This window comes from Theropithecus gelada, unplaced genomic scaffold, assembly GCF_003255815.1.
Source record: "Theropithecus gelada isolate Dixy unplaced genomic scaffold, Tgel_1.0 HiC_scaffold_330, whole genome shotgun sequence".
Lineage (NCBI taxonomy): Eukaryota > Metazoa > Chordata > Mammalia > Primates > Cercopithecidae > Theropithecus > Theropithecus gelada.
The window spans coordinates 1-9,815 of NW_020259799.1; the positions used below are offsets into that span (position 1 = coordinate 1).

General features: G+C 55.4%; 2 protein-coding genes across 2 annotated transcripts; both read right to left on the bottom strand.

The window, feature by feature from the left end:
* Positions 1 to 3,173: 3,173 nt before the first annotated feature.
* Positions 3,174 to 5,584, bottom strand: LOC112617683 (small regulatory polypeptide of amino acid response). The gene is made up of 2 exons (XM_025374393.1): positions 5,276 to 5,584; positions 3,174 to 4,694 (listed from the first exon to the last, which is right to left on the bottom strand). The coding sequence occupies exon 2, from the start codon at positions 4,430 to 4,432 to the stop codon at positions 4,160 to 4,162; it is 273 nt and encodes a 90-aa protein (XP_025230178.1). The 5' UTR covers positions 4,433 to 4,694; positions 5,276 to 5,584; the 3' UTR covers positions 3,174 to 4,159.
* Positions 5,585 to 7,711: 2,127 nt separating this feature from the next.
* Positions 7,712 to 8,726, bottom strand: LOC112617684 (histidine-rich carboxyl terminus protein 1). Its single transcript, XM_025374394.1, has one exon. It carries the CDS (start codon positions 8,574 to 8,576, stop codon positions 8,220 to 8,222), a length of 357 nt encoding a protein of 118 aa, XP_025230179.1. The 5' UTR covers positions 8,577 to 8,726; the 3' UTR covers positions 7,712 to 8,219.
* Between the last annotated feature and the right edge of the window lie 1,089 nt (positions 8,727 to 9,815).

Below are 9,815 nucleotides of genomic sequence, written 5' to 3' on the forward strand. Positions count from 1 at the left end.
CATACAAAAATACACACACTCGCTACACACATACAGCTTATACACACCACATACGCATCATACACACTCAAAACACACTACACACATAGAACACACACATCTTACACATATATACCATATACACACTTATACCGTATACACACCACATACACTCACGTAAAACACACTAACATACAAAACACACACACTACACACATACACCTTACACACACACCACACATATCACATACACACCACACACACCACAACATGCACTCACACTACACACACTACACACAGTTTATGCACACACCACACACACACACCACATGCACATCTGGTGTGAGCGTGTGTAGGGGGCTGCCCACTTCCCTCCACTCAAAGCGTCCTCATCACTGTCACCCCTCATGCTGCAAAGTGCAGGAGCCTCATCTCAGCTCCCCTGTCCAGCCCCCTGTGCTCTTGCCCGGCGGGTCCGCCCTCTCCGAACCCTCTCCCCCTCCGTAGGGTTGCCAGATAAAATGCAGGGTGCCCAGTTATACTTGAATTTCAGATAGACAATGAACAATGTTTTAGTGTAACTATGACCCAAATATTGCATGGGATATATTTATACTAAAACGAATTCGTTACCTGTCTGAAATTCCAATTTAACTGGATGTCCTGTCTTTTTATTTGCCAAATCTGGCAACCCCACACCCCCAGTTCTCTGCTCCCCACTCTCCCCACCTTCCTGTCTCAACTCCTGTTGCTTTTCCTCGGTCCCTCTCTTTGTCAGCCCATTCCAGGGTGCTGGCCTTGGCAACCCTCTTTTTTCAAACTCCTGCTTTCCTGGGACGGCTTCTTCCACCCCTTGGATCCACCTCCACGTGGGGCTGGCCTCACTAGCATCCTCCGAGGACCTTCTCTCCAGCTCCGGATACAGAAGCCGCCCTCCCTGCAGCGACAGCATGTTGCCACACTGCAAGTGCCTCCAGAGGCTGGGCCTGCCAGCCTGGCAAGCAAGGCTGCGTCTCTGCTGCCTGCGTCATCCACTGCCCGGAAACATGCTGGCCAGATGTGGCCAGAAGCGCTTCCCCAGGAGCCGGCTCTTGTCCAGCCTCATCTCCTTGTGCCTGGCCAAGCTGAGCTGCTGACCTCCTTCCCCCACATGCGCTCAGAACCCCCATTCATGCTGTTCCCCCTGCCCGCAGTACCTCCCCCAAATTCTGCTTTCTGAAGTCCCCTCTCTTCTCCAAGTCCAGCTCACAAGGCCTCCTCCTCCCAGCTCCGCTTCCTTCCCTGAGCACCTACAGTGTGTTATCTGCAGGCTTATCTAGGTGTCCACGGGGTCCAAATGTCCAGTTGACCCCCACGTTCCCTTGGCAGGGCTTACTGAATGGAGGAGTGAATGAATACGTGAATGAATGCATGGGTAAGTGAGGCGGCATCTACTCCAGGAGGAGACGGATGGGTGGGTGGATGGGTGGGCAGATGGGCCAGTGAACAAATGAAGAGCATGCTGGGCTTGGCAGACAGCCTTCTCCTGCACAGGGAAGCCAGGCTCCCTCCCCATGCCCACTTCATCAGCACTTTGTTTCCACGGCCCTGTGATTCCAGCTTGCAGACCCTCCCAGACCGACGTAGTGAGCACTGTGACCACACAGTACAAGAGCAGAGCCCTGGGCCTGGCTCCTGGTGAAGGGTGCCTGAGCTGGAGCAGAGCTGACTCTGGCTGAGGAGAGGGGGAGACTGAGGCCCACTCTTCTCCCTTCCAGATCTTGCACAGCCGTCTCTCCCATCATGAATCTCCTGTGCCCAGGTTTTTCTTTGTGTCTGGACACACTCACCCACCTCTGACCAGTCCAGGTTCTTCCAAGAACAGGACCCCACTGAGTTCCTATGGAGATGTGCTGCCCAGGTCCCCTTTAAAGGAAGGACTTCGGCCAAATGCAATGGCTCACACCTGTAACCCCAACATTTTGGGAGGCCAAGGTGGGAGGATCACTTGAGGCCAGGACAGTTCGAGACCAGGTTTGGAAACATAGTGAAATCCCATCTCTACAAGAAAAGGATTTTTTTTTTTTTTTTTTTTTTTTGAGACGGAGTCTTGCTCGGTAGCCCGGGCTGGAGTGCAGTGGCCGGATCTCAGCTCACTGCAAGCTCTGCCTCCCGGGTTTACGCCATTCTCCTGCCTCAGCCTCCCGAGTAGCTGGGACTACAGGCGCCCGCCACCTCGCCCGGCTAGTTTTTTGTATTTTTCGTAAAGACGGGGTTTCACGGTGTTAGCCAGGATGGTCTCGATCTCCTGACCTCGTGATCCGCCCGTCTCGGCCTCCCAAAGTGCTGGGATTACAGGCTTGAGCCACCGCGCCCGGCCAAGAAAAGGATTTTTTAATTAGCTAGGCATGGTGGCATGCACCTATAGTCCCAACTACTCAGGAGGCTGATGTGGGAGGATTGATTGAGCCTGGAATTCGAGGCTGCAGTGAGCTATGATCACACCACTGCACTCTGGCCCAGGTGGCAGAGTGAGTGAGATCCCATCTCCTAAAATAAAATAAAAGAAATAATAATAATAAAATAGAAAGGAAGGACTTCGAGGCCTGCCTCAGCTGCAGAGAGCTGCCCTGGCTGAGGTTAGACCCTGGGGGAGGGGAGAAGGACTCAGAGATGGAGCAAAGCTGTGGAGATATTAATGACCTGCATCACCGTTTGACTTCTTCCTCTACCCAATCTTGCTTCTTCCTTCTTCCCTTTAAAGGTGATAAATGTCTTGCACCCAAACTTTGTCTCACTGTTGCTTTTGGAGAACACAACCCTCAAAAGTTCTCTTCCCTCCATCTCCAGGGCCTCCCCACACGTGCCAGTTCCCTTCTCTGTGCATCTCTGAAGGCCCTGTGTGCGGGGCTGGCGTCAGGAGTGTCCAGAACATGGTCCCAGGACCTCCTGGACCTGGGCTGAGCCCCGTCCACCAGGCTCCTCCCCTTCCCTCTCTGTCAGCTTCACTCTCTCCCCGCCCCTTCCTGCCCCCCCCACCCCCGCTCGTCCCAGCTCCCACACCTCTCCAGCTCCAAGCCACTCTCTCTGAGAGCCCTTCCCGTTGCAGCCACATGGCAAGGGCAGCCTGTCTGAACACCCTTAGAGGCCAGAGCCCCCCTAAAGCTCAGTCCTGCCCTCCTCAACAAACAGGTCCTGGGAGAGCCATCTATTCAGGGCTGGACACAGACATAAGAGCCAGGAGGCTGACAATTTTGCACCCTTCAAACCAAATTCCTTAAATACAGCACAGCATTTATTCCATGGCCACGGGAGAATGGGTTTTCTGTTAATAAAAACTGAATATCTCCTTATTTGTGATGAAAACAAGAGCTCTGAATGTAACATAACATTTTAACTTGTCTGGAATTATCTTTCGGTTCCTGATTTTTCTGTCACTCTGAAGTGACACAAGTCATTCACATTCTCTAAGAATAGAAGTGACCTGTTGGAATATAGCAATAAAGTCTCATTAAAAATATGTTTAAAAAATCTTATTTCTGGCTTTCCTGTCAATAAAACATATTGTACTTTCTGTGGCTCTTATTTTCTCTTCTGTTTCCTTTTGTGGTTTTTCAAATCAGATTTGGAAAGGCCCATAAAAGGATATACATTTTCAAATCTAAAGTAAATCACTTGTTCCCAGGAAGCACCTCTTTGGTTTCAGAATTTTAGGGCTGATTTCAGGCAACTGGCAGGGAGCAGGCCTCCAGGTTGGGTTCTGTGCAATGTGCAAAAGTAATCAATTGGGAGAGCAAGTAAGAAGCGGTTTCTAAAAATGGCCACTCGAGGGTGCTGCGTGCTCAGGTGGGAGTCATAGGCACACCGTTTACAATACATTCCAGTGATATTTCAGTGGCCGGTGTAGATCGCAAAGCCAGCCGACTGTGCAGTCCGGCGCTGTGTCTGTTCACTCACTCCTCAGACCCCTCCTAAGCCCCATCCTGTGGGTCGACCCTGGCTGGGCTGTCAGGGGTGTCAGTAACAAGGATCCCCAAGCCTGGAGGGCAGAGAAGGCTGGAATGGGAGGAAACAGGAAGTTCACAGTACAGGAGGGGAAGGACGGGGAGAAGGCCCTGGGAGGAGGGGAAGGCCCAGGAAGGCCTGCTGAGGGGTGGGTGAGTCTGACCCATCGGCACAGCAAATCCTGGGGACTCAGGCCTCACATGAAGGTCCAGAAGTCCCGGGCACTCGGCACTGGCTGGGCATGGCGACCAGGCCCTGTGAAGAGAGAAGCCTCCTGGCGAAACGTGGCCACCGTGAAGCTGCGGCCAGGGCCCCCCTGAGGATCCTGGGCCCTCGAGTCACAGCTGAAGCAGCAGAGGACGCAGGTGATGGCCACAGTCACCACGAACAGCACCACCACCACCCCAATCACTGCCGTTTCCATGGCCCGCTGAGCAACCTTAAGTCCTCTCAGAGCCTTCGCTCCCATCCAGAACAGGAGGCTCTTGGCGATCACAGGTGCCCGGTGCTCCTCCGGCGGCTCTCCCTCTGTCTCCTAAGAAGATGCTGCTCCGAGTCCCTGGGTTGCTCCTGCTCCAGGCCATCGGGCATCGCCACGTGGCCCCACTGCTCAAATCTCAGATGATCTCTGTCTATTTTCTAAGCCTCAGGCCAGGCCTCCAAGAGCTGTGGTCAGCTCCATGTCAGCTTCTAGAAGAAGCACTGTCCTGGAAGACGTGAGCACAGACTCCCTGGACACGGAGGAGGTGGAGAGGAGGGGTCAGAAGACGTCGCACAGAGACAGCCTAGCCAGCCCTGGCCCTCCCGTGACGCCTACGGATTTCAAGAGCAAGTTACACTCAGACCAAACACAAAATACTCCCCCTACTGTGGATGCAGGAGTATCCCGGCTCCTCCCCAGGAGGGACCTTGGGCCAGTCCTTCAGTTGGCCTATCTGCTGCCTCCCCAGCCCGTGGGGGCAGGGACATGAGGAGGGAGGAAGGCATGCGCCAGCTCTGGGCAAGGCAGGGGACACTCACGGGTCACCCCAGGTGCCAGGGCCTTCAGCGAGGGCTGGAGGCAGGGGCAGGTTGCATTTGGCCTCCTTTTCTGCATGGCGCTGGGATCATGCAGTTTAGATAGAGTATCGTGTTCTTCCCCGGGAATCCCTGCCCTGTCCATGACTGTGGGGCTGTTTACCCAGAGGTCCCGGAAGAGCCTTCTTAGGTGCTGGCCTCACCCGCCCTCTTTGCTGCCTGCTCAGCCCGTTGCTCACACTCTTGTACTATGAAGACTTACCCTGGGCTTCCCAAGGGCCAGCCCTGGCTGTACCTGGTGCTGCGACCTCCTGGACTGGTGGCTGTCCCAGGGACCTTGGCGTTCCTCCCTGGGTGCTGCAGCCTCCGTCCTACTTGGAACTTGGCTCCAAGATGTCTGAGCAACTGTGAACACTTCCTGAATTCTTTCCTCCAATTGTGAGCGAGGGCCCAGGACCCACACTGCAGCTGTCCAACCCCCGCTCAGCAGTTATCCTGCCCCACCAGGCATACCCCAGGCCATTTCCACCCTGCTCCCTGCCAGGAGGTCAGGGAAATAAGCTAGGCCCAGGCAACTGAGTTAGTCTGCCAGGTCAGAGCCCTTTCACACCCAACACCTCCTGAGACCCCCACCACTTCTAGAAAGGAGACTGGACTATTAGCCCCACTTTGTCCCTATTCTGGAAAACAGAGTCGTGAGAACAATAACTCCAGGCATGGGACCTCACCAGACATGATCTCATATAACCTCCCCAGCACCCCTGCATAGCGATAGCAATACAGCCTCCATTTTATAGATACAGATCCTGTGGTCATAGAGGTTACATGACCTGCCTGTAGCCCATTCTGAATTAGCCATGTTAACAGAAGCAGCAGTGGCTGAGGAGGGACCGCCCTCCCTCCACTCCTAGCTCAGTGCACTTTCCAGTTACCGTGGGACCACAGAGCGACCATCTGATTCTGTGATTTGACTGATCTGGGTGCAAAGTGCCAGAAAGGGCAGAGGGCTGGCCCAAGTTCACACAGCCTGGGGCCTTTTCAGTTTCTCCAAGACCCAAGGGAACTTGCTTTAGAACCAGTATTAGGAAACTGGCACTTTGCACAGAATGGGAGAGCAGCTTTTCAGAGCAAGCGATGGCCTGTCGTATTCTCAATCTGTCCCTTTTCTGAGATGATGAGACCAGCTGAGCCGTGGGCTCCTCCTCCACATGGAGCAGGCTGTGGGCTGCAACAGGAAGCCAGTTCCTTGGATTATTTGTATTAACTGGGATGGCCAGAAGGAAGGAGACGATGGGCAGATCTGCAGGGCCTGTGGTTTCAGATTGAGTTACCAACATCACCTCCTTAACTGGGGTGATAGAGGGCACCAGGGGACTATGCCTCAAGCTTGAACATTTGTTCCTTTGACTTCTCATTGCCTGTTCTTCCTGTGTGCATGCAGCTGTAGGCCACCTGCAGATTGTCTGAGTGGTTCCTCATTTTTAAACTGGAATAAAGGCCGATTGCTCAGCAGGTTCTCTCCTGCCCTGCATAGGCTTCCTTTCCTGTTTCCGGCTTTCAGGGAACCTCCTCTCCGTCTTTGATTCATCTGTGAAATCAGCCTGGAGATACTTGGGAAAGGGGCAGGGCTGCAGGGAGCAGCCAGAGGAGTCGTGGCGGGAATCCAGGAGGGAGATGGAGGGGGCTGGGCTAGGCAAGGCATGGGAATGGAGAAGGGGGTGGATTTGAAGGACACTGCAGAGAAAATCAACACTGCACGGCAGCCTAGGGTCCACTTTCCCAACCCAGAAACCTAAGGTGGAGGAAATCAGTGTGAATTTGCCTCCTCTCTCTCACACCCTCCTCCTCCAGCCCTCACAGAGAATCCACTGGGAAATAGAAAGGAAAGAGGACATTCTGTTCCCGTGAGTCACCAGGCCCCTGACTCTCTGGCCTGCTCTCCAGCCCCTCCCCACTGCCTCTCCTGGCCCCCAGTCCTCATCTCCCCCGACTTCCCACCTCATCTCACAGGCACAGGCTGAAGGCCTCAGAGCCAGACTTCCTCCCTCACTGTGAATCCCACCAGCTGTTCACAGAGCATATTCCAACGAGCCTCCAGGCTTTGGCAAGGGGGCATCTCTGTTATCCAACCCATTGCAGAGAAGAGGACAGTGAGACCCCAGCATTCTCCCAAGGCCATCCAACACCCTGCACCCCAGCACCACAGACTCCACTTTAAAAAACTCCACTCGCTGCCTCCCAGCCCTCCCACCACACACAGGCACCAACTGGGGCAGGATGGCTGAAGACACAAGGCTTGGAGAAGAAACCCTGACCCAGTTACCAAGGAAAGTGGATTCAAGGCAGCCGGTGGATGGGGCTTCCTCGAGTTTCAGAGCTCGGTCTGCCCCGGACATGGGCTGAAAAGAGTACAGGGGCAGAGCCCTGGGAAGCGAGCCTCACAGTGGCTCCAACCTTCCTCTCCCCAAGGCCCTGGACTGTCCCATGGAAGGCCAGAGCCCTGCTGGTGCACACAGGACCTGCTGTGGACAGGGTTTTGTGCAAACCCTGAATCCTCCCTCAGAGCTCAGAAAGAGCCCACCCAATTCTTCCCACTCCACAACCAGCCCCTAAGACCCAGACAGAAGCCGCCTGCTCCAGGCACACACTTCCCATCAGAGAGGGAGGTCCCAGGGCAATGAGGACACAGGCCGGGCAGCTCCCTCCCGCTGCAATCAAGAGCCTCTTCACAAAAGCTTCTTAGTGGTTTTTATTTTCTTGGACTAAGGCACCGATGAATTGACTGTGCAGCCTCGTACTGCCTTCTCCAAACCAAAAGGACATTCTCAGGGCCTCTCCCAGTGCCCCGCCCGCCAGAGGCCTTTCAGCGGCCTGATGAGGAGGTCAAGACGGGCACTTCACATCCACTTGTGTGCTGGCTCTGCCAAGACACCCTTGTCACTTCTTGGGCTCACTGGTAGTTACAGTCACAAGGTGGGCTGTCCAGCCCCAAAAGAGCACCCTTACTCTCCACTCCCCAAACCCTTCAGCACTTCAGGCCCCAGTGTTCTTCTGTTCTCTGCTGCCATAGTACACTGGGGCATAGCATGCAAATGCAGCCAGAGCAAGCCCCAGGCCATTGTTCCCCTCATTCACCCCAGAGTCGCATCCTTCCACATGGAAACATGGGGTCCACTTGTCCTGGGAACGGATGGCAGGGCAGGGGCAGCTGCTGTCCATAGGCACCGGCGGCAGCAGCCTCAGCGAGCGTGGCGGGGGTGGTGGCGGTGGGGGTGGTGGTGGTGGTGGTGGTGGTGGTGGAGGTGGTGAGGGGTGTGGCGGGGGTGGTGGTGGTGGAGGCCCACATTCAGCACATGAGATACGTGGCCAGGATGATGGTGATGGTAGAAGATTCCCAGGTGGCCCCGCCGCCGGAAGGGCCAAGGCTGGGCCCGGCGGACTCGGTTTCCCCCTGCAGCTATACGGTTCGTCTCCACATCACAGTCCCGCCGTCCATGGAAAAGGCAAGTGGCCAGCAGCAACAGTAGCAGCAGAACCGCCACAGCAGCGCCTGTGATCCATCCCACGAGGGCTGTGCTCCCCAGGAGGCCCAGCATCTGGGAGCCAGACAGTCCCTCTCTCCCCAGCAGCTCCTCACTCCTTTCTCCCCTTCAGCAGCCTCCGCTCAGCCGTCTCAGTCACTGAACTTTGTTGTCTCCGCTGCGGGCTGGAGAGCAGCCAGGGAATGTGGGCGAAGCCTGTTTGGACTTGCAACTGCTGGCCAAGGGTGAAGCCAGGCTGCTGTTAACTCTGAGGAGGCCTGGCAGGGAGGCCGGGTGGAGACAGAGGAGCTGTCAGGATGGATCTGGTTGAGGGAGGAGCCCTGAGTCTAGAGGAAAGAAATCCTCCTGCTCCCTGGCTCAGTGACTTTCCCTCTCCGGGTTTCAGTCTCCTCTCAGAGACTGTGTGGAACAGAGATGAACAACACGGGCTTTGGAGCCAGACAACTCTTTTGCTGTGAGATTGTGCACAAGTTACTTAACCTCTCTGTGCTTTGTTTCCTCTTCTGTAAAATGGCTGCTAACAGTTCCTTCCTTAATAGGGTGTTCTGAGGACTAAAGGAGTTGAGATGCATAAATCAGCAACACCAGCTCCTGTCACACGTTTGCCATTGATATTACTGCAATGGACTCCATGGCTCAGGAGCCATTGTCGTCTGAGAGTCTGTGATTCCCTGTCCTGCAGCCTGCAGAGCCCTCCGGGGCTGAGTCAGGCTCTGTCAGATGAGCCATCCCGAGCTCAGTGAGCTTGAGAAGCTCAGGGAGGCACCGCAGGCAGATTTTGCCATCCAGGGAGGTCCTCCATCCGGCTTGTGCTGGGAGGCAGGAGGGTCTGGGTGTCCGCCCAAGTTTGCTGGGAGGCAAGAAGGAGGCCACTGAGCTCAGAGAGGGCAGGCACAGGCCCAGCCTCCTGGTTCCCAGTTCAGCAGTCTCAACTGGCCATAAATGGCATGTTCCTTGCTCTGTCACACCCTCCCTGCCCAGCAGTGGTGAGTGCCAGTCCTACCCAGTGGAGCATTTACAGAGCGGCAGGATCTGAGCGGTACTGACTCTCCCTCCAAGCCCACCCGCTAGGCCCAGATCCTCTGTGTTCCTCCTGGGAGGCGCCGCCCCATCCTGCTGACAGGCCTCAGCCACAGGTGCTCATTGTCTCTCTGGCAACCCTTTCTGCTGTGGGCATGCTGGGCTGTTCTCCAAGCCCTTCCTCACATGCAGCGGGGCTCCCCAAAGCCCCAGCTCTGTGTCTGCTTCTGCAGGGTCCCTCCAGGCTGAGTCCCCAGCCCCTCCCTCCAGGCT